Consider the following 22,370-nt stretch of genomic DNA (forward strand, 5'->3'; position numbering starts at 1 on the left):
GTTTTTTAGGTGAGCAGAACCCTGTGGCTGTAGTGAAGGTTACGCGTAGACAAGTAGACAGGGTCTGAAATTAGGAGGAAGAAAAGGGGCTTCCTGTGGAGAATCTTGAATGCTAATCATGCCCAGACTCCACCAGTTTCTGAACAAAATATCATATCATCAGCATATGTTATGATAAACACTTTATGTTATATACAATTTTTCACCGACACAAGTGCGGGGGTGGAGGATATGAGGGCCACTTGTAATACGAGCAAATATCACATTTGATTTAGGATCATTTTGTCACATTTTCTCACAAATGTTTTTTATTTCCTAACTGCTCACAGGAGCACTGACATTCTACAATACATATATTTTTGCCTTTCTGGAGTTTGACAAATATTATAAGATGATAAATCATTTGTCTGCAAATATGGCGAAATCCTTGTGCAGAGCAACATTCAGGGTTCTGAAAGCCAAGCCTTCGTAGTAACCCGCTCTCCCTCTCTCCCCAGCTGCATCCCACAGAAAGCTGCCTGCCACAGGGAAGGAAATGCTCTGATTGGCCCATTTATACCACGTCCTAAATGAGAATACAGAAGAGGGATTTACCACATGAAGTTTGGATAATGGACACTTACTTGTAAGGTATCTGTTACCAAAAATGAGGGGTCACATCATTAATTTTTTTTTTTTTTTTTTACAGTCTAGGCATTTTGTACTTTGAAATGAGTATGGAAAGAGGGGTAGCTACTGAGTGGGCTGATGAATGGATGAGGGGACAGAGCCAGGCCTGACATCCCAGGTGTCAGATCCACGTATTCTGTGTGGGATGTCTTCCAGGGTCAATAATAGGAGATAATGCCATTTCTCTTATTTTTAGCCTTTTCATCTGTAGAACTGGGAGATTTACTACCATTTTTTACCGAGCTTATTTTGCAGAATATTAATTCAGATAAAATTTATATAAAGATGAAAAGGAATATAAAAGTAAGAATTCAGTGTCTTGGCAATTCAAAATCAGGTCACTGTTTACAAGGCATTGTCTTGTGCAAGTATTTTTAGGGTTAGCTAATTAGCAGAGGACCCAGTGGAGTTTTTATACCCTCGTATGTCTAAGAATCACGTGTGCCTGGGTACTGGGCTCTACTCCTAGGGGTTTCTACTTCAGAAAGTCTGACGGAGCTCAGAAATATGCATTTTAACATGTTAAAATGTGAGTTTACATGAAGTAGGTGGTCTTTTGTCCACACCAAATGATCACTACAATTAGATGGATTTTTGTCTGGACTGGGATCTACACATGCCTATGAGATCTAGGCAGAAAATATAAGTAATAGAGGCCTAGGCTGGACATGGTGGCTCATGCCTATAATAATTCCAGCACTTTGGGAGGCTGAGGTGGGAGGATTGCTTGAGGCCAGGAGTTTGAGATGAGCCGGGGCAACATAGTGATACCCCATCTCTGCAAAAAATAAGAAAAATTAGCCGGGCGTAGTGGCGCATGCCTGTCGGCCCAGCCAGGGAGGCTCAGGCAAGAGGATTGCAGAGCCTGGGAATTGGAGGCTGCAGTGAGCTATGATTGCACCACTGCACTCCAGCTTTAGTGACAGAGTGAGACTCTAGCTCTAAAAATAAAACAAGACAAAGCAAAACAAACAAACCCCCTTATACCCGTTATAAGTTGATTAGGGCCCGCTGCAGACTTCAGCAAGCCAGAAATCACATGAAAAGGGGTCAACAGTATCTCAGTTTTAACTCCTTGTTTTCATGTGGGAATGTGAGTCCAGCAATGCCATATGGCTGATTTTTCAACAGGTACTAGGAAGATGAACTTTTATATAAAGTCTTCGAATAGTTAAATGTAGACACCTAATTGAGAAAAATTAAAGCCACGATGCTTGGCAGATGAAACATGTGCTGGATTCAGCGTCTGAGCAGCCAGTTTGATACATCGGCCCCAAAGCAGGGAAGGAATCAGAAGTACTGGGATTGAGCAGGGTGAGTGTCAATGCTGTTAAGGCAGAGTGGTTTTAGATAATTCTCTCTAGAGCAGTTGTGTTTAAACTTCTTGTTCTGTGAACCACTTTGGAGGCAAAATATAATGAACCCATATTGCTGTTTGGGATGCAAAAAATAGAATATTTGCAGTTACAAGGCCAAAAAGATCTATTATTTTCAATTACTTCCTTAGATATTTCCTTGGAGGATTTGTTCTCAGGTTTGGATGGCAACCCATTGCTGACAGTGTCCGTGGCACATGGGAGATGGGTGGATTAGGATGGGCATGAAGAATTAAGCCTAATGGTGACAATCAGGTGGGAGATGATATCAAAGAAGAGCCTTCCTGGGTTCCTGGAGCAGTGATAATGTCTAAGGCAGATTGCAAATCCAAATGAGAAGTTAGAAGAGAGCAGCTCAGATCCTGACCCACGCAGTTGGGAACCAAGAGAGCTGGCCCCAGAATGAAGTTGGGGATGATGCTTTGAGCCAGAGTTCAGCTCATCACAGGTAGATCTTCTTAAAATAAAACAGTGGGCTTTGTTTGAGAACAGAGTATTTAAATGTGTCTTGAGGGATGAGTTCTCACCCAAAATATCCTTTTATCACTTCTGCGTACACAATACGTAGATATTAAATATGTGTTGCAATCCCTATCCTGTGTCCTCACCCTTGCGTGCAGATACTGGCCAGTGGACTTGCACAGCAGAACGATGAACTCAGCTAAAGTCTCCTTTGAGTCTAGGACGTTGGAATGGCTGCTGAAGGTGAATGTAAAATGACATTGTCTAGCCTGTCTTTTGCATCCCGAGGCAGGTCAGTTAGTTCAGTTCCACTAGAGCTGATGTTGGCAGACTGGAGGGTGGAATGTGTCAGTGGTCCCCAAACCTGGCCCAGTATCCGTCCCAGCTTTGATCAAAAATACAGGTCAGCCAGGAGAAGCTCATCATGCTGTAGTAACAAACAATTCTGGATCTTGGGGACCTTAACACAACAGAGTGGCTTTTCTCACTCAGGCTATGGGACCAAGAGGGTTAGGTGGGGACGGGTGTGCGTGTGTCTTGCTCACTGGAGTCCTTTGGGGACTCAGGCTGATAGAGGGTTCATCTCTGTGTGCTTCAAAGATAACTACGTCAGTGCAGGGAACTGGGCAGAACCACTTACTGACATTGAAGCCTCTGCCTGAAAGTGAACACATGTCACTTTTGCTCACATTTCAATGAAGAAGGCAAGTCATATTGTCACGCCTAACTTCAAAAGAGGCAGGAAAGTGCAATCCTACCACACGTTTACGGAGGGCAGAAGGGGAATATTTGTGAACAGTCTGGTAACTCCCACAACCCTCAAGGTTGTGATTCATTATGTTCTCCTCAAATAATTTGAATACTATCTTAGGTTTGGAACCCCCCGATCTGTCTAGTTCATCTTTGGGGGAACTTTCTGACTTCTTTATAAGGAATCATAAGTATTGAGCACAGAATTGCATTTGACAGATGTCCAATGAACCACTTTTAGTTGTAACCTGCCCACTCTCTTCAAGAGGAAACCAAATGCAAAGTAACTGTATTTTTTATTTCTATTAACAACAACAAAATACTGTCATAATTTCACATTCCATTGCTTTTAAGAGCACATATATTACAAATAAAGAAACTCCACAAACTTTAAAGATTGGTATTTATCAACACTTTTGTACACATACACAAATATTTTAATATAATGGTATCTGAAATGTTATTCATATAATTTTAGTACTGTCATAAGTATTAACCAAAAAAGGATCTTTTAAATTTGGTAAAAACCATATATTTTACAATCTTTTATTTACATCTGAAATATGCTTAAATGTTACAAAAACATTCACTTTAACCTTTAAAATATGTGTACTAGGACTGGGGCATTGAACATACTATATCTGACAGCAAACTTAGGGCTTGCTTTTGAGTTACACATTCACTGGAATTTCATGGCAGATATTCAGCTTGGCTTGATCAACACTGCTCAAAGGAAAAAAAAATCATAAAAAATGTGCAAATCCAGAGGCTGGCAAAATTCTCAAGCTAGCGAGGTAAACAAAAATATTAACACCATAAAAAGTTCAAATAAATTAAATCTGTCTTTCTCTTCCCCGAGATTAGCTGCAAATTCAGAAAGTTCTCTTTGAGGCGTGTCTGTTGCCGCAGACGTTCTCTCAGACTTCAGCGCTAGACGACACCAGGACTGCAGGCAGGGCTGGGGCCGCCTTGCTAATTGCTCGAGTGCAGGTTCGGTCCACTGCGCGCTTTGATAGGTCGTCCCTGCCCGTAATCTTAAGACAAGACAAAATACCACACAACGAAACAAAGTGATAATGGAGAAGTTAACGTTAATATCCCCGAACACAAAATTAAAACCCAGGACAATGATTTTTATTCCCTGCAGGGTATCAAAGTAGAGCTAAAGGATTTTTTTCCCAAGCCCATGTGCTAGTCATTTTGGCAAAATTTAAAGTAGCTTCACAATCCTCTGTAACTATTAATATCAGGTATGAATTTATAAATGTTTCAATGAAACTTATAAATGCATCTGAGTAATTCCAGGATTTTATTCTATTCTAAAAATTTATAGTGTATATTGTTCAAATCCATTAAAAAGGGGGAAATATTAGAAATATCATTTAAGTGTCTGCATAAATGGAAACATAGGAAAAATATATCTTGACCTGAATTTACTTTTGAAAATAATGGTAATATGCCTATAAAAATGCTCTCCTATCAGATATATTCAAATAATCATATATAAACACAATAACAACAGAAAAACAGGCACCTCTCAAATGTATCTCTGCACAGAAGTGAGATTAACTAAATTTCTAGTTGTGAAGATTTTCCCACAAATTTCACACATTACCACCCTGTGCCATGACCTTTAACTCTGCCCTCTTCCAAGATAGAATTTCCTTCTGTCTTCTGTGAAGCACTTAGCATCTGAGTGTCCTATACTCCCAATAAATTCTCCTTATGGTGGATGTCACAAGGCTCTGCATAAATAATTTGGCTGATGTGTTCAAAGAGTATCTGAGACTCTAAGAGAAATATACTTTTGCATCTCACCTGCTTGGCGCCATAACAGAATGGGTTGTTCTGCGTTCTATATTTGATACTCATCGCCAAAGTTGGCTTCACTATGCTGTCATTCTCACTGAATGTTAGAACAGACTCCACATGAACAACTCATACTTATGTGTCATTTAAATACTTAAATGCCTTAATTCAGCCTCAGTCAAGGGAGGATTTTATGTGTTTTTGGCTATTTATAAAACAGTGTGGAATTCTGGCTATAAAAGTAATTATTTCCTTCCTGTCACTGACAACTCAAATCACTTCATCTCGATATATCCATTTCACACACTAACATTCACTTTATCTTGTTCCATCTCTTTCCTTATACTGAAGGTTCCTTCATTAACGAGATGGCTACAGAACACTCTTCTAGCTAAGCCTTTTCTGGACACCTGTGGACTGAATTGGATAATTTATTATTTTCTATTTCTATTTTCATATTTCTAGGTCTATGTAGCCATTCTAATTGTTTCTATTTTTAAAAGTTTAATAGTAGAGTCCAGGTATGGTGGCTCACGCCTGTAATCCCAGCACATTGGGAAGCTGAGGCAGGAGGATCACTTGTGTCCAGGAGTTCGAGGCTGTAGTGAGCTATGATTACACCACTGCACTACAGCCTGGGCAACAGAGTGAGACCCTTTCTCTTACAAAGTTCAATGGCAGAATTTTTCTCTTCATTATAATAGTATATGTCCCTTTTTCCAGAATCTGTGCTTGAGTAGATAGGTATGTGAAGGTAATCGCATATATGAAGACCTATGTGACAAATCCCCATCAAAGTTCAGGACCAGGACAAAGCTTGTCTTTCCTGCAAACAGATCTATTTCTTTTATCAACTAACAAGACCTGTGAAATGCATGTTTCTTTTCTTTGTGCCAGTTTCCAGGAAGCATAGAGTCAAATTTTGCTTCTTTGCAAAGGTCTCCTGGAAAAGAAACTATTTTTCTCTCATTTGGTCTTTGTCTTTGTATCAGCACTTTGGGGGATAGTGTATCTTTATTTTGGAAACAAATAAGCTGAAATACATTTTGGAAGTTGATGGAGTATGAATTTTCATTCTTTTTTTTTAGAGATGGGGGCGATCTGACTATATCACCCAGGCTGGTCTTGAACTCTTGGACTTAAGCGATCCTCCTATCTTAGCCTCCCAAATAGCTGGGACTACAGGAGGGAGCCACCACACCCTGCTTGAATCCATTTTAAAAGCTAAGTTGTTAACTTTGGTTTTAATCACCAGGCTTTTCCCCGCCACAGACCCACATTGAAATGGGATAAAATAAAAACCTGTAGAACGCTAGCCACTACGGAGGTGACGGGGGAAAATGAATGGCTAGGTAGAGATAGGTAGACAAGAAGGCCACAAAGGTAGAGTAGACATAAGGAAAGAAAAACATACCACTTTTGCTTACAGTACTGAGGGAAATACTAGACATAGAGGAACAGAAGCTGTATAAACACGGACCTCGACAGAGCTGCTGGGAAAAAAGAGAAAAGAATTTTTGCCTGAAGTTCAAGGTCAGATGAAGTTCCAAGGTCAATTTCCAGTTGAAGATAGCATTCCTTCACCACCTTTCTCAATTCTCAGATCCATGGTGTTCTTTTTGTTTCATTCCTACATTTCTACTTTCGCCCCGGCTATCAAGGCATCTCTCTTGACTACTTAGTTCCCATGACCCCTCAAAAAGCCAAACCAATACTACCTTCACTAGGAATCCTATCCAAGGAGATTAATTCTCTCCAACATAAGTCGATCAACCATTTCTTTCTCTAGCTATTATATTACGGAGAGTTAAAAATCTGGGTAGGAGAAGATGGGAAAAAAGAAAACAAATATGGGAAATGCAATTAGGATAAAAAGTTTGTACAACACATTTCATATTTTGTGAAGAGTGTTAATAGTGCCAGACCATTTAAGGGGAGGAAGGGGAGCAAATATTAAATGAGTGGCTACTATAACTGGGAGACTAGCTCAAGTTCTGGCCCTCAATTTTTCTGGAAAGAACATATCTAACATATCTGGAGGGGACCATGGATGATGAGCTGTCCAGGTAGAGCGTGAGGGTTGATGGATGCCCGAGAAGTGGCCAGGGAGGCGGGTAGCACTTGGCTTTCAACCAGTTGAATTTTAGCATCTCCAAAAGTCCTGAGGTTGTTGAATGCCCACGTTTTGTGCACAGCCTTACACAGCATGCTGGATGCATGCCAGAAATCACGGATGACTTGCTTGCGGAGTGGGAGGTTGAGTGTTATCCCAATCCTGCACCTTTGCAGGAGGCCCGGCCTCTGTAGAGGCGGTCTTGGCCATAAAAGGCCATGCATGACTAGTGCTTGGTTTATTCCGGAGTGCGGTGCAGGACCCTGCGTGGCAGCACTGTGGAGTTCCACATCACGGCCTGGGGGTTGAGAGGCCCTCACGCAGGGATGACAGAGCACGGTGAACCCTAGTAGGAATGCCACCCAGTGTTCCTCAGTGTCCAGTCCGACCCACATATTCTAGAAAAGCAACAGTTCATAGGGCTTGGATAAGCACCTCTGGAAACGGTGGAAGCTATCTGGGTTCTCGTATTCTTTTCCCCCAACCCGATCTCTGCTTTACGGCCAGGGGCGTTGTGCGCATGGGAGAAAACGATTCGGCAACATGGTGCTGATGTAAGCTGCAGTGATTCAGCAGCAAGAAAAGAGACTCTTTCCAGTCCCTTGGGTGCTGGGGGTAAAATGGACACTTTCCATTGCTGACGGCTCGTGTCCCAGGGAAAGCTCACCTGCTCGTTCATGATGGCGGAGAGCTCGCTGAGCATGTCCTTATAATGGGACCTCAGCTCCTCCTGGTACTCCAGCTGGTCCTCCTTGATGAGGCGCTCGTTCACGTCAAGGGCCTGCCCACAGGCGTCTGCAAATTGCCTTCAGCAACAGATTAAACAAATTAAAAACCACCCGTGGGAAGTGGCACTGAGTTCAGCGACTTGAGTTCCAAGTCGGGCTGCTGATGGACTCTGCCACCTCGAAGAGGTTTGGTCAGGCAGCTTCCTGGGGGATTCAGGACTTCCTGTTTGAAGGAGTTCAAGGAAGAACATTGCAACCAAGGGAGGCTTACCTGAAGATCTCTTTCAGAAGCTTTACTTGGTTGTCAGGGTATTTCTTTGCATTGGTTTCTTCAAGAAAAGCTCGTGCATAGGCCATCGGCCCGGCGTTAACCTGTTGGAGAGAAGGGAATTGGTGGAAGATGATCCCCGCTCTCCACTTCCATGCAGCCTTCTCTGTGGCTGGACGGAGTAGCAACTGTTTGCACCAATCCTGCGGTACCCAGTTCTCTCATGCTGCCTTGCAGTCTCTCATTTGTACACCTGGTTTACTGTTCTCTTCCAGCTAGTCCCTGCAGGCTGCGTCATCTGAGCCCTCCCCGTCACTGCCGTCCTTCCCAAACTTCAGCCACTTGGCACCCTTTCACATGTTTGCCATATCTGCATGCTAGGACTCTGCATCTGAAAACTAGACTCCCTTCTATTAATGCCAACACATTTATTTAAATTTAAAATTTATGAAATCAAATGTTTGATTCTTTTTTAACGTTCAAATAAACATGTAACTATTATGAAAGGACATTCCACAGTGGTAGGGGTGTGGTCACCTCCCTGGAACCACTGTTTTACTGTTTTTCACTTGACAGTCTGGCTTAGATTCCAGTCCAAGGAGGCATTTATCTGAATAAACGCACAATGCCAGGTTTGCTGAATGAACGCACAATGCCGGGTTCTATTCATGCTCACACTCATGGCGGAGTCCATATTCCTTGGTGCATTTAACCTTTAAATGTGGCTGTCGGCTTTGACAAGGAAGAAGGTAAAAGCAGAAGGCAGCTAATACTACTGCATTTGAGCCGACTTGGGGCGACTATGATCACCAGGAATGGCCAGTGTGGCAGGTGCAGTAGACGGGACTGGATGTGTCATCCTTTGCTTCTCCGGATGCAATCTCCACTTTCCTGCACTCAGCCAGGTGCCTACGGAAGCCGTCCTGTGTGGACTAGGCCAATGTCTCCCTTGCCTTTCGGCCTTCTCAGCCAGTGGGGGACACAGACAAGAGCAGCAGGGGAGGGGACAGTGCAGTCCTGTCAGGATCAGCATCACTCATTTCCTCTTTCGCCTCAGGCTCCAATACACCTGGCAGGATGCTGTTACTGGCCTGTCTTTATTTAAAATTTCAATACTTTGTTCCTTATCGATATTTGGCATTAACTTTGATTTTTAAAAATATCATATTCAAATATTATTTCCTCTTGATTACTGAATGGTTTCGGGCCCCCTTAAATTTCATGCCCAAGGTGAGTGCCTTACTCACTTCACCTGTCTGGCCCTGGTGTGAGCCCCAGGGCTTCCTCCTTGCAGAAGCCTCCTTCCTCTAGCAGAGGCCACGCCTGCCCACCTGTCCGTTATCAGCTGGACCTCTCAGTCCCTGGTCTGCTTCCACTAATGCTCCTCTCCTGGCGCCTTCAGGTCTAGGATGGTGACACCCTTGCTGGCTTTCCTAAATGCTCCTCACACTTTTGAAAATGTTTATTTATTCTATTTTCCTCAACCACTCACTGTGAGCATGCTATCTACTCCCTGTCACAACCCTTTTAGACAGATAAACACTCATGTACCTTTTATGAACTAGTCAACATTTTTTTTGGATTTGTTTGGGAACAATTTTATAAGGCTCTTAATGACAGATATGTACAAGAGTGCCATGTTTATTCATTAGTTCATTCATTCTCTAGGATACAGATATAGAACATAGTTATCCACAGAGGATGGGATCGCAGCATTGAGGAAGAAAAAATTTTATTTCAGCTAAACTGAAGAAAGGCATATCTATGGGTATTGGACACCATCAATGTGCATTTACAGCTAAGCACAATTTTAAAGACCCAGATAAAGGTGTTGGATGGAATCACAAATAGAAAAACACTTTTTTTATTCTTCGTAAGAAAGTTCCCACATCGTTTTGTACCTGGTTTCACTGGCTGTGTGCATCTCAGCCCTGGGCAACGTTTACTCACCTTCACGCTGACACTTCCTTGGAGTTTGAGCTGCAGTCGGATCATGTCCACTTCTTCCATGGTGCAAAGCTGATTAAGCTCAGAAACCTTCTTGGACATCTCGTCAATCGCCACTTCAATGGGGTTCAGTTCTGTGCTCGACTGGCTTACGACTTGTATTCTCTTCTTCACGTAGGGGAACAGGTGACTCGCTGCACAAAAGCCATACAAATGACTGTCAAGGTTGAGGGTTAGTGAAGGGTCAGGGCTTCCCCTGCAGGTCCAGAGGATCTTAGATCATTTCAAAGCACACAGCACATTCCATTTTGCACGTTTTTTGTGCATGTGAGTTATTTTTTCTGCTAGGTGCCATCCTCTCTCAGACCGCTTAGCTCTTGTCCCTGCAACTTTGGCCTGGCGTTTCCTTCTCACCTTCGCTGCCAATGTGTCCTCATTCTCAGGGCTGATTCAGATTTTTAGAGTCTCTAAACACTGAAAAGATGATAGCTTCCACTGCCACTTGTAAATCAAATATAAACTACACTACACCATAATACCAGATGCTTAAATATATACTGAATAGTATATATTATTATAGTTTTGTTCTAGACTTTTTTTATGACAAAAGTTCTGGATAAGTTTCTTATGGTCTGGATGTCAGTACTATTGCTAGGTTTATATATAATCGAGGGCTGCCCATCTCCCAAAACAGGTTACATATCATCTCCTCCAGAAAGCTCGTGTTCACCTTGCCCCTCATCAGCCTCAGGAGCCCCTCCTGTGTGTTCCCTTTTCATTTCCCATGCTGAAATTCTTGCTTTACTTGACTCTCCTAACAGACTATGAGCAACTTGAGGGCAAGAATCATGTTTTATTTATTTGCATTGCCAGTACCTAGAACAGTGCCCGACACCCAGCAGGCACTCATTAAATGTTTGTGAAATAAACGAAAGGATGACTGGCTGGTAGAATAGATCTAGATAATGCCAGCAGGAACGTTGGAGATCAGTGTCTGCATTCATTCTGCAGATGAAGAATATGAATTCCAGAGTGGTTTAGAATCTTGCCTTGAAGTACACAATTATGACAACTGCTAACCCTGGGGGAATGAAGGGTACGTCAGGGAGAGAGGAGAGAGGACAGGAAAGTTTGGAGTACCTCGTGCCTTTCCCAGGACACTGACCCATGACCCTCATGACATACAGCCTAAAGGGAACAGGTGTGATGAAGTAACTCTACTGACAATTTCTGCTCTGGATGACTTCTCAAGGAAGTCAACAACTTCTTGTTTTTTAGAGACAGGTTCTTGTTCTGTTGCCCTGGCTGGAGTGCAGTGAGTGGTGTGATCACATCTCAGAGAGACCTCAAACCTCTGGGCTCCAGTGATCCTCCTGCCTCAGCCTTCCAAATAGGTGGGACTACAGACATGCGCCACCACACTGGGCTAATTTTTCTATTTTTTGTAAAGTCAGGGTCTCGCTATGTTGGCCAGCCTGGACTCCAACTTCTGGCCTCAAGTGATCCTCCGGCCTCGGCCTCCCAAAATTCTGGGATTACAGGCGTGAGCCACCATGCTCAGCCAAGGGTCTCCCTCTTAACAGAGAATAAAGACGCGGACATCTGCTCTTCCTGGCAAGCATTTCTGTTGGCACTTGCAGGACTGAAATACCCCTAGGCTCCCACCGATCCAGCCTAACTCGGGGCCTGCCCCGGAACGGCGCGCCCCCTGCCGGCACCTACTGGTCAGGACCGTGCGCCGCTTGCACTGCTCGGCCACTCCGCCGTGCTTCTTGCCCGAGAGTGTGAAGGGCGTTTCGAAGACAAAGCGGTTGATGTTGTGGTGCATTTCGAAGTCTGTCTTCCGGTCCTCGATTTCCTTTTCCTCAAAGAATGGCGTGACATAGGTCACCTGGATGTAGGCGTATTTGGGGTCCAACTCCTTGGGGTTCACCTGTGTTAACACATGGGCAAAGCCATGAGGGGCTCCCGAAAGAAAAGTGGGAAAGCTCTCTATTCCCTCCACTCCATTCTGGGGAGGGAAGAACAGGAAAAATGTGCTGTTCTGACAGTCTCCTACCCTGAGCTTTCCCTACAACTTGGAGCATGACTCTCTGGTCATATTTCATTGCATTCATTTAATTAACTGTCACTCAGTCCCTCTCAGCCCCATGGGAAATGTGAGTTCTGGAAGAAAGACTCCATGGGCCCCAGCTCCCAGTTCTGGGCTTGGCATGCAGCAGGAGCTTAATAGAGGTTGGCTAATGAAGATGCTGAGTAATCTAACGAGAGGATGCAACTATACTTTATGGAGCCAAGAGGAGAGTAATTGAATATTCACAGTTTAATATAACTTTCACAATTTAATATAATGTAGCTTTCAAAATTGGTATTGCCTAGGAAGACCTCCTTGATTGAATAAATATTTTCAACCTGCTGTTTTCTCTAATTCCATCATTGGGCCCAATCACTTTAATGCTTTGCTTGATATTCAAATGCAAATGACCTATAGGAGAAGTAGAGAATTTAGTAAGCTGTTTCTACAAAGACCTAAAATTACTAAAACAAACAAACAAAAAAACCCCCAACCAACTAACCATCTAATAAACAAACAAGCAAAACACCCAAAATGGTTTTGGTATTTACTTTGCATAGCTAGGCAGAAAGTTAAAATTTAATGTAGTTAGAGAATAAAAAAATTACGTTAAATTCTTAGCACTTGCGTGAATATTGATTTTCCTCTACCTTGTTAGAATCCTGAATTATCTTCACATTGTCTGCTCCAAATTTATCCGCATAGAGTTTGAGTAGTCTTTGGGAAATCTCCGAGAGACCTGTCAGCTTAGGCTCTTTATAAATATACTCTTTACCTTCTTCTTCTTCAAAAAAACCCTATGGAACATAATGAACCACCAGCTTTGTTAGAGAACTCCAATTACAAGTCACAAGTAAAACAAAAAAAAATTTACTTAAAAAATATATCCAGTCCTTTGGTTGTCATCCAAGCCATGGAATAGCACCCTATCAAATTCAAAATCAGAGATGAAGTGAAGAAAAAAAAATGTCATGTTATAATCAGACATTACTGTAAATATTTCCCAGCCAGGCCAAAGAACCTCATGAAATACCTTACAAATATTTTCTCTATATGTAGAAATCAGTGGTAATATCTGCTTGCATATGTTTTGGGGGATGAATGCCCTCTTGTGGTAGCTTGGGGTAGAACACAAAGTCTGGAGTAATTTTTGGCATTATTCAAAGAGCAGTCACTGTATCATTTTTAAGAAGGTCTTCCAGGAGTCTTTGAAGCTAGCACAGAAAACACTGCATGGCATGTAAAGGTATCTGAATGGATATACGCATCCCACATCATCTTAGACAGAAAACCACACCACTTTGTATCACCGTCATAACAGAAATTACATGTGGTGTGCTCCCAAGTACTGCTTTTTAAAAGAATAACTTTACATCAATATGACTTCAGGGACTTGATGCAATCTAGCTCTATGTAACTTAATCATTCAATTTACTTTACTAATAAACGTTTGACATTCTTGAAAAGCTAGACCTCATAGGATTAAAAATAGCAACCCTGTCATCATTTTCTTTCCGTAGGGTAAGGCGGTTTTAACCTCTATTAATATATTTTGTCTGGTTTGAGAACAGGGGAAACGGAACATTCCATTATCCGAAGATAACTAAATGAGGCAATCTTTATAATTCCTTCTCTTTGAGGAGACACAGAAGCATTTTTTCCTGTGGAATACGTGTGGTCTCAGAATACTAGATTAAGTTGGGAGTTAAGAATCCAGGTGTATCTGGTTTCTTCTGACTGCAGAGCTGACCTGCAAAGAAAGAGCTTTTGAGGTCTAGGTGAAGATACTAGAGGTCAAAGGAAACCAAGTCATACTTTTTCTAAAAATAATTTCTGACTATTAGAAAATATTCCATATATGTAAAAAAGTAGAGAAAATGTTCCAATGCTGTATTTTCCACAGTTATATGAGACGGTCCAAAAATAATTATCAAAGTCACATCTGTGTGATGCTTTATACTTATAAAGCATTTTCATGCATGTAAATTTGATCATTTTTAACAGGACACTTTGCATCATAAGTGGGCCGTAGCTGTGTGTTTGTCAGTTCTTGTCAAGCAGGTAATTGCCTGTTTCCTTGCATATCTCCCTATTGACTTCGGGGTTTCTAAGGAGGAAACGTGTCTTGTTCTATACCGCATGCCCCGTGTTTAGCACAATGCCTCGTCTTTAGGAGGAGGTCACTTGACATTTGTTAAATGAATACACAGTTGGATGAAAGAGTTCTTAGTGGTCATACGTCTGAAAAAGGTATATTTACATCAGATATAACTGGAAAAGACTCCGTTGCTTTTAATAAAGATGTTTCTGTGGAACAATTTCTTTGAGAAATGTTCAAGACCAAACACAACTAATGGAGAGTACCTTGACTCCAAACTACTAAAAAGTGCTGTGTGAAGTTGAAGCATGAAAAGCAGCTCCCTATCATCCATCCAGCCTTTGTAGAGTAGTGGTGAGGTCTCACCCCATTCCCACATGACTCCCAGCCTGCTCTGTTTTTTTCTGTGTCTGTCTTTGTGGAATTTTGTCTGATTCAAGGTCAGAAGTTAGTGGCTAAAATTGACAGACTGACACATCAGAGAAATAAGACATTTGAAGCCATCAAGCAGAATCCCCCGGGGGCCAACACTAAAGCAACATTTACAACTTCGATTTCAATGAGAAAAATGTCTGCAAGTTGCAGAAAAAATTTTTTTTTTTTTTTTAACCACAGTGTGAAAACTAGTATGAAGAGACGTTTTCACTGTAAATTTTTCCTTTGACAAATTTCCAAATTCAGAGTGAGTAGAACACGAGTGGTGGGAGGCAAGTTTTCATGGCGTTATTATGACCTTTGTGTCCTCAGTCATAGCTGGTGACCTCCTTTCATCCCTACTCCTTGGACAGTAAGATGGGAAAAGTACTGGCTCAGGAGTCTACTGGGAGACCCTAAGGACGGTGCTGGGTTAACAGAAGGCCTTTGGTGACTGTTAGGTATCATGATGATGAAGATGGTGGTGGTGGTGGCAAAAATGAAGAGAAAATTCTGTGTCCATGAAGCACCACGAGTTCTGGCTCGTATGCAGGGAAATAGCTTAACTCATTCTGAGTGCTTCAAGACACATACCTTCCGCTTCTCTCACACGAGAACTACAATTTTTCTTATTATAAAAGGTCTATTGATGCTCATTTCAATATTTTGGTTAGTGATTGATAAGAAAGACATAGTGATTGGAACTTTTTAAAGAAGAGCTTTGAAATGTAAACCTATTGAGACTATTTTACGAAATGACTAAGAAGGGGCTGGAACAGCAGAATAAAGAATTTAATCTGCTGTCTGCTGGGGTTTCTGTAAAGAGCTTTTGGAGCCAGACAGATGGCAGCTCTGAAAATATTTGGGATTCACGCGTACCTTTTACCCGGGGAAACGGTCAAAGCAAAGCCCACTGAGCTACAGCACACTGTCTGAGGGAAGGCTTCAATTTCAGCTCTGTCTATAGAATAAATGATTTATAAACAAGGGCATGGGGTGATGAAACCAAGGTCAATCTCTCTTTTGCTTTAGCCTCCGGGTTATGAATTGACTGCATTTCAAGGTAAGGGGAAATGTGATCTCTGCATTTCCCTTGCTAGTTTGGTTTTTTTAAAATGTCATTTTACGATGCAATAAACACCTTCATCTGCTGTGGTTAGGAAACAGCACATTTTAGTTAAACAAGGACTTTGAGTCAGTAGAATTAACATGCATTAAACTTCAAGGCAATCAATTATGATAAAAATGTACTTCAATAAACTAACAACTAAAATCATTCACTCCTTCTTAGAAGTTTTTGCAGGTACTTCAGAATCTCGCAATGTCCCCGGATAATCACTGGGATGTCAAATATAAGTGCCCTTGGTGTTATATTCTACTGCTTAAAAGTTCATAAAGAAAAGAATGCATTCAAAGAAGAATTTAGTATATAAAAGATGGATCAGAAAATGTTAACAATAGGCTAAATGCTAAGAGAAAAGAAGCTACAAGAATTCAGAGAAATGGTCTCACATAAATATGAACTCAATTATGATGTTTAACTATACAGTATATATATATGTGGTCTACTTCAGTGACTTTCCCATAGGCGGGGAGCTGGGAGGGTGTATCACATTCCAAAGCAGAGATACGGTGTTTTTTTAAACTACACGTACACCGTCCCTCCTTCCCCAATTTCTTTTTTATTAAGACTCTGAGATGCAAGTACCCCCATGTAGGCATGATTGAGAATCACAGAATCTACATTCTTTGGTGAATAGAATAAAATTCCCCCAGGTCCTTCACTTAATTAATTCCAGGGGCATCTGTTCTTTTAAGTTATGCAATGGACATTCAGTTGTTTGCTTTCATGCTAAATAGCAGGGCCTAAGGATTCCATTGATTACAGTTGATGTTTGATCACTACGGCTGTTTCATTACTCTGGAAATCAATACTTCAGGGACACTTTGGGTGATGCTTTATATAGGATGCTATGTGTAAAATTTCCATAGCCAATGATGCCAGGCGTTGCATTAGAAAATGCATGCTGTACAAGACTTACATTTTTGAAAATTCTTGCTATGAAAGAACCATTTTCAGTTTGTTTTCTAGTGTCTGGCTCAGTGCAGACACAGTATTAAATACCCTAGCTAACACTATAAAATGAGAGTGCATGTGGGACACTGAAATATGTACCCGACGATCTTTGTGGTTCTTTGTGCTGAGTGTCGGTTGCATATTGCATTTCCATAATCTTTTTAACATGATTGCAAGACATGTCAATTTGGATATTAAAAGGTGAGTCTTACAGGGACATAAAGCACCATCATGAATAAGAAGTTATTTTTGACCATGGGGATTATGCTAATCAAGTAGGCAAGTCAATCTTAGATCTCTGGAACTTTCATTCTGCACACGTTCGGGGGAATGTTCAAGTCTATTTGGTATTTATTTGTCATCGAGTGTGAAGTGGTGTGTGCTGTCTGCTCTGCTCAATACCACAGTTCACACTCTCCATCTGGTATCTTGGGACAGGCATTTGAATATCATCTGAACAATGACGACTGAGGCTCTAATTTCCTGCTTATCAGGATGACTTCCATCAGTTCTCCTGTTCACAGGCAGCTGGGGTTTGAGCTTATGGAGTGCCATGCTTAGGCAGGTTCTCAGTCTGCAGATTTAACAAAACACTTTGCCTTTGGAATTGTTTATAAAAGACAATTGAGAGTACTGCAGCGTTAAAAAAAAAAAAAAAAGTCAGTAGCACAATCAGCACACTTTACTGAGGAGTCTGAAAAAAGAACAAAGTTAGGTCATTTGAAAGTAACCCTCCCCAATCCTTCCCGGTTGCCCGCCTCAGTCTATTTAGTACAGGGGTTTTCAAGTATTCTTTTAGTAGGTGAGTTAAGGACCCGTGGCTTGAAATTTATAAACGAAGGTAGAAAATACTGGCATGGTATGGATATGGGAAGGGATTTATAGAATTACAAAAAAGTATGTACTTCGCAGGCAAATAGGGCTGAATGTGGACACATAATGTGCAGCTATTAAAATAATTTCTTTATTTCTCTTTCCAGCTTAATTGATAAGAATTATGTTAAGCCATATAAAGTTGCCACTTTTTGTAGGTTAAAACTGGTTGAATATATTCAGTTTCATGTGGTTCAAAATAATGCAAAGAAAATTCGTCATCACTGAGCTCTAGGTAATGGCAGGTTATTTCTGATTTGGTTTGTTCTCCAAATTTCTTATCTTGCTTCTTTCTGCATCTCTGGAGACTTAACCTGAACTACTGCATAAAGATTGATTCCCTTGATAATCTTTTGTGTTGGGAATGAATACCATCACCTCTGTGGATGCTCAGAGCTCCCCACCATAGGACCTCACCTCTCTAAGATACTCCTTTGGAAAAGGGCAGAGTTCTTTAGTACACTGGGAAGGTGCCCATCTATAGCTTCCACTCCAATTTGTAAAACTCTGGCCACCCTGATCTTTTTAAGAAGCTGCAACTCAGAGTGGCCTGAAATAAGCAGGCAATTTGCAATACTAAGTCTACTCTACATGTATTTAAAATACTTGGTACTCATATTTGTGTGTGTATGTGTGTATGTGTGTGTAAGGCTTTCAGGCTACATCTACCTTTGTGCATAAAGATAACATGTATGAAAAATAAAGGATACATTTTTGTAATTCACACATTTGGCATACACAGAATTTAGTTTAAGAACTGTAGGATGATTCCAAAATGAAGGGAAGTGAAATTATCTTACCCTTTGTACCAAATGTTGATTTGCACATGAAAGTTAAGGTTTAGTAAAACCATACAGAGGGAAGTGTGAAGATTATTAGAGCATGCAAATGGGGGGGAGGAGAAAGAGAGAGAGAGGGGGACAGTGAGAGAGAGAGAGAACTTACCACAGCCTGGAACAATCAAGACCAAAAGAAGAAAAGAGTAAATATCTGTATTAAAAGCTAGTTGGAAAGTGGAATGATTAATTTCTATCTGCTTAATAGCCCATATCTCAGATATTCGTTAGAGAAACCATCTTGTAGGCAATCTGGTTTCCATGACCAGTGTATTTATGGTAGTTCATTCCCTTTTCGTTGGAAAGAACATCTGAAGAGTTGTAGAGTCATTCTTGGTTTTCCAAAAGCGTATCTCATGGGCCACTCCTGTGCTGTTCTGTTAGCCTGTGCCCATCCTCCCTGAAATTGTTTTCTCCTTCAATTCCTCAACTCCCAAACCCCCTTCCTGATGGAGTTTGCTGCCATCTTTCTTGCTAATGTTTCACCAAAGTCACAACTTGTATTTTTTTTTCATGGCTTCCAAGATACTATTTCTTCTTCCTTCTCCTCCCTCCTGAAGATTCCCACACTTCTGTCTCCCCCAAGGTACACTACAGATAGTTCAGATTCTTTTCCATGGACCCCCGAATATCTAAATTTAGCTTCTTTCTAAAGGCTATGTGGATCTCTCTTCCTCACAACACTAGATTTCTCTGTCTCCACCACCCTGATGTTTCTGTGCAGCGAGAAAAATCCAGGTTGGATTAATTTGTTTTTGGTAAGTGGCTGCTTGATGATACTTTCCTTTCCAGGTGGAGAGTATCTATTAATTCAGAAATTAGTTTTTAAGCTGCCTTTGATGATTAGAAGAAAATATGTTTTTCAAAAGACTTCAGTAGGAGTTGGTTTAGAATGGCCACGCTGGATTTGACTCCTTCGGCTGTAGCCTTAAAGAAAACAAGCTGAGGAGAACGAGAAGCTAAGTGCTAGAGTGCTTTCCACGAGACGGGGGAAATGAGGTGAGAAGTCTGAGCGCCACTGCAACCATAAAAAAAGCATGGGATGTTTATCTGTGAGAGCAACGGTCTGAAATACATCTGCTGATACAATGTCACAAGGCTTCTGGAAAAGAAACAGGATGGTGCTGTGGTTTATCCCACTGAAAGAGCTGCTCAGAGATATTCATAATTAATACGTAGTATGTTCAGTTTCAGACCAATGCTGTGGCTAGCTAGTATTCCCAATCCTGTTCATTACTTATGCGGTAAACCGAGAAAGATAACTTTAAAATTACATTGACCTGCAATACAGGAAACAAAATAACCATAGAATATTCTGTCTACAAACAGTGGTAGTTTGAAAGTAGGAGAAAAAAAATGGCATGATTGCAAAGTCAAAGGTTTGATATGGTGGAGCCCCTAGGAATTCTTTTGTTTCTTAGAATACTATGAAATGTCATGTCTTAAAACATGTTTAATTTAATTTTAATAGGACGTACATCTGTAATTAGATATTCTGGGGTGAATTGGAAAGAAGATAATGCTGAAAAATAAGTGCCCTCTTTCTCTAAGAAGTTAGTAATCACCGTTTTAACTTGCCCCGCGTTGAGGCCCAGGGATTTCTTTGTTCATTTCTTTCCCAATGTCGAGCATTCCTATGGGCAAGTGTATAGACCCCCACACCCAGAGAAACACTCGAGTAGAGTTGGACACACCCACACCCATTCCCCTTCCATCCACAGGCACACGCAGTGAGATGCCTTACAAAGGATGAAAGACGACATCCAACTGCTCGACAGAATTTATGGGCCACATTCTTTCTAGTGAACTTACCTGCCCATAAAATGCCACACGATAGTAGCGACCAAATAGCCGCTTCTCTGAATTCACCACCTCTGCCACTTTTAGGTATGACCGATGAATGTCGTAGTAGAGATCCGACAATTTCTGAAACCATAAATTGAAGGGTTTCATGAAGATGATGCTGACATAAAAATAAGGAGTTCCTACTTTTGAAAATATTAAGTGATTTGCCAGTTTAAAGTAGGATGTTTTTAACTAGCTTCTTGGGGTCTAGAATACATACTTTGAAGTCTCGTTGCTTCTCGAAGACGGCAATAATGGGCTTGTTGACGTCAGCGATGAGTTCATATCGCTCAGATTTCCAAAGAAACTCCACACACAGGTACAGCTGCTCCACCAGGATATTCTGCGATTCCCCAATCAAGTAAGATTTTACATGATTTACATTGTGGCTCATCCCTGAAACCTGGTTTCAAAACTGTTGCAATGACATTTTTTTCCCTTTGTTACTGGCATTCACAACCCAGCAAAGGGATAGTGACGTCATTGGGATTCTTCCCTATCCCTTACCATCACCCAGTTAGTGCCTTAAACATGCTAATTTAAATCTATAAAATGCCTTCAGATATGTCTAGTTCTTTTCGGTCTCCCTGTCACTGACTTAAATCAAACCCCTATGAACGCCGCTCTCAGACCCCCCGCAGTTGTTTTCTAGCGAATCTGCTTTCCCTCTCCAACTGTTGCTCTCCAGTACTTTCTAAAACATAAATCTGATCATGAGATCTCCAGTGCCCTAAACTGTGTGGGAACTCCAGTCTATAAACTGCTGTCCAAACTCTCTCCCACGGCATTCGAGGGCTCCATAATCTGCCACTGATCTCCCTTTCAGTGTCCCCCTCTCTCAAGACTCTGCCATGGACTTTGCGCTTTGGCCATACCACCCCGCCCCACTGCATTCCTAGAATACTTTCTCCCCTCCACACTTTGGCCTGTGTTGTTGCTGCACCCGTGAAAATCTGCTCTCATTTGACACCTTCAAGTCCTGTCAAATATCATCGCAGCACAAAAATGGAGAGCTTTTATTTATGTCCCATTCATCCTCAGTCCCACCACTTTCATGTAAAATATTGTTCCCTGTCAATTGCAACCATATACGATTTATAGATTACATACTAGATTATATACTAGATTTATAGTTCCTGGGCATCTATTTTTGACTGGCCACACCCTGCTCTGAAGAAATCTTTCTCAAGATTTTAAATTCTTTGACAATAGGAATTATGCTTTATTTATGTTTCCCAGCTCTGAACTCAATGCCTTACATATATGAGTGGTTTAATAAATGGTACACTGAATCAAATTATATACCCTCTAAAACAAATGCATGATATTATTGGAATGTTTTCAACAATGTCTTTTAACAAAAGGTTCTTAAACATTGTTTGAAATAATTAATATAATTATGTAATTGCATTTACTCTGTTTATCTGCAATATATACTAAATTAAGGTAGAACTGTATGTGAAACTTTATTAAAATCCATCCCCAAATTTGCATTCTGTATCCCCTTTATCCACCTATGTAATATTAAGACTTAGAAAAGTTAGCTTATGAAATATTTTATTTACTTGATGAGGGGAGTTCTATTTTCTTTATCAGAATTGTTGTTAAGTCATTCCAGTAGAAAGCATCTTCCTTTTATTAATGAAAAAGAACTATGGTTTGCATATCAGAAGGTTTTTTGTAGAAAATAGCAAGCCTTTTTGTTCAGCTGCATATGTAAATAAACTTCCTAATACATTAAGAAAAAAAGCTGTGACTAGCTGGTAAAATTTTAAGCACCCTTTGTCACCTTTACCAAAAGACCAGAGATTGTATATCTTATAGAGAAGAGCTGATCATATACATTTGAGTTCATCTTACAGAAGCAATGCTCAGTGTAAATTTTCATTGATAATTATGCTTTATCAATGGAATCTGATATCTATTAATCTTGGCTTAATTGTAGCTTGATTTTCATTTTGTCTAAGTTATATTATAGAGTAACTTTATCTGACTTCTGAATAAGCTTGTTTCCCATTATTTAGCTTAATG

General features: G+C 40.9%; 1 protein-coding gene across 1 annotated transcript in view; it reads right to left on the reverse strand.

Moving 5' to 3' along the window:
- Positions 1 to 3,534: 3,534 nt before the first annotated feature.
- Positions 3,535 to 22,370, reverse strand: part of DOCK10 (dedicator of cytokinesis 10) — a 347,252-nt gene continuing 328,416 nt past the window's right edge. The window contains 8 exon segments of the mRNA XM_012642470.1: positions 3,535 to 4,291; positions 7,847 to 7,985; positions 8,179 to 8,279; positions 10,126 to 10,316; positions 11,845 to 12,055; positions 12,847 to 12,993; positions 20,307 to 20,420; positions 20,560 to 20,682. Coding sequence (XP_012497924.1) covers positions 4,175 to 4,291; positions 7,847 to 7,985; positions 8,179 to 8,279; positions 10,126 to 10,316; positions 11,845 to 12,055; positions 12,847 to 12,993; positions 20,307 to 20,420; positions 20,560 to 20,682 — 1,143 coding nt within the window. The 3' untranslated portion in view covers positions 3,535 to 4,174.

Source organism: Propithecus coquereli, unplaced genomic scaffold (assembly GCF_000956105.1).
Source record: "Propithecus coquereli isolate 6110/MARCELLA unplaced genomic scaffold, Pcoq_1.0 Scaffold18, whole genome shotgun sequence".
NCBI lineage: Eukaryota > Metazoa > Chordata > Mammalia > Primates > Indriidae > Propithecus > Propithecus coquereli.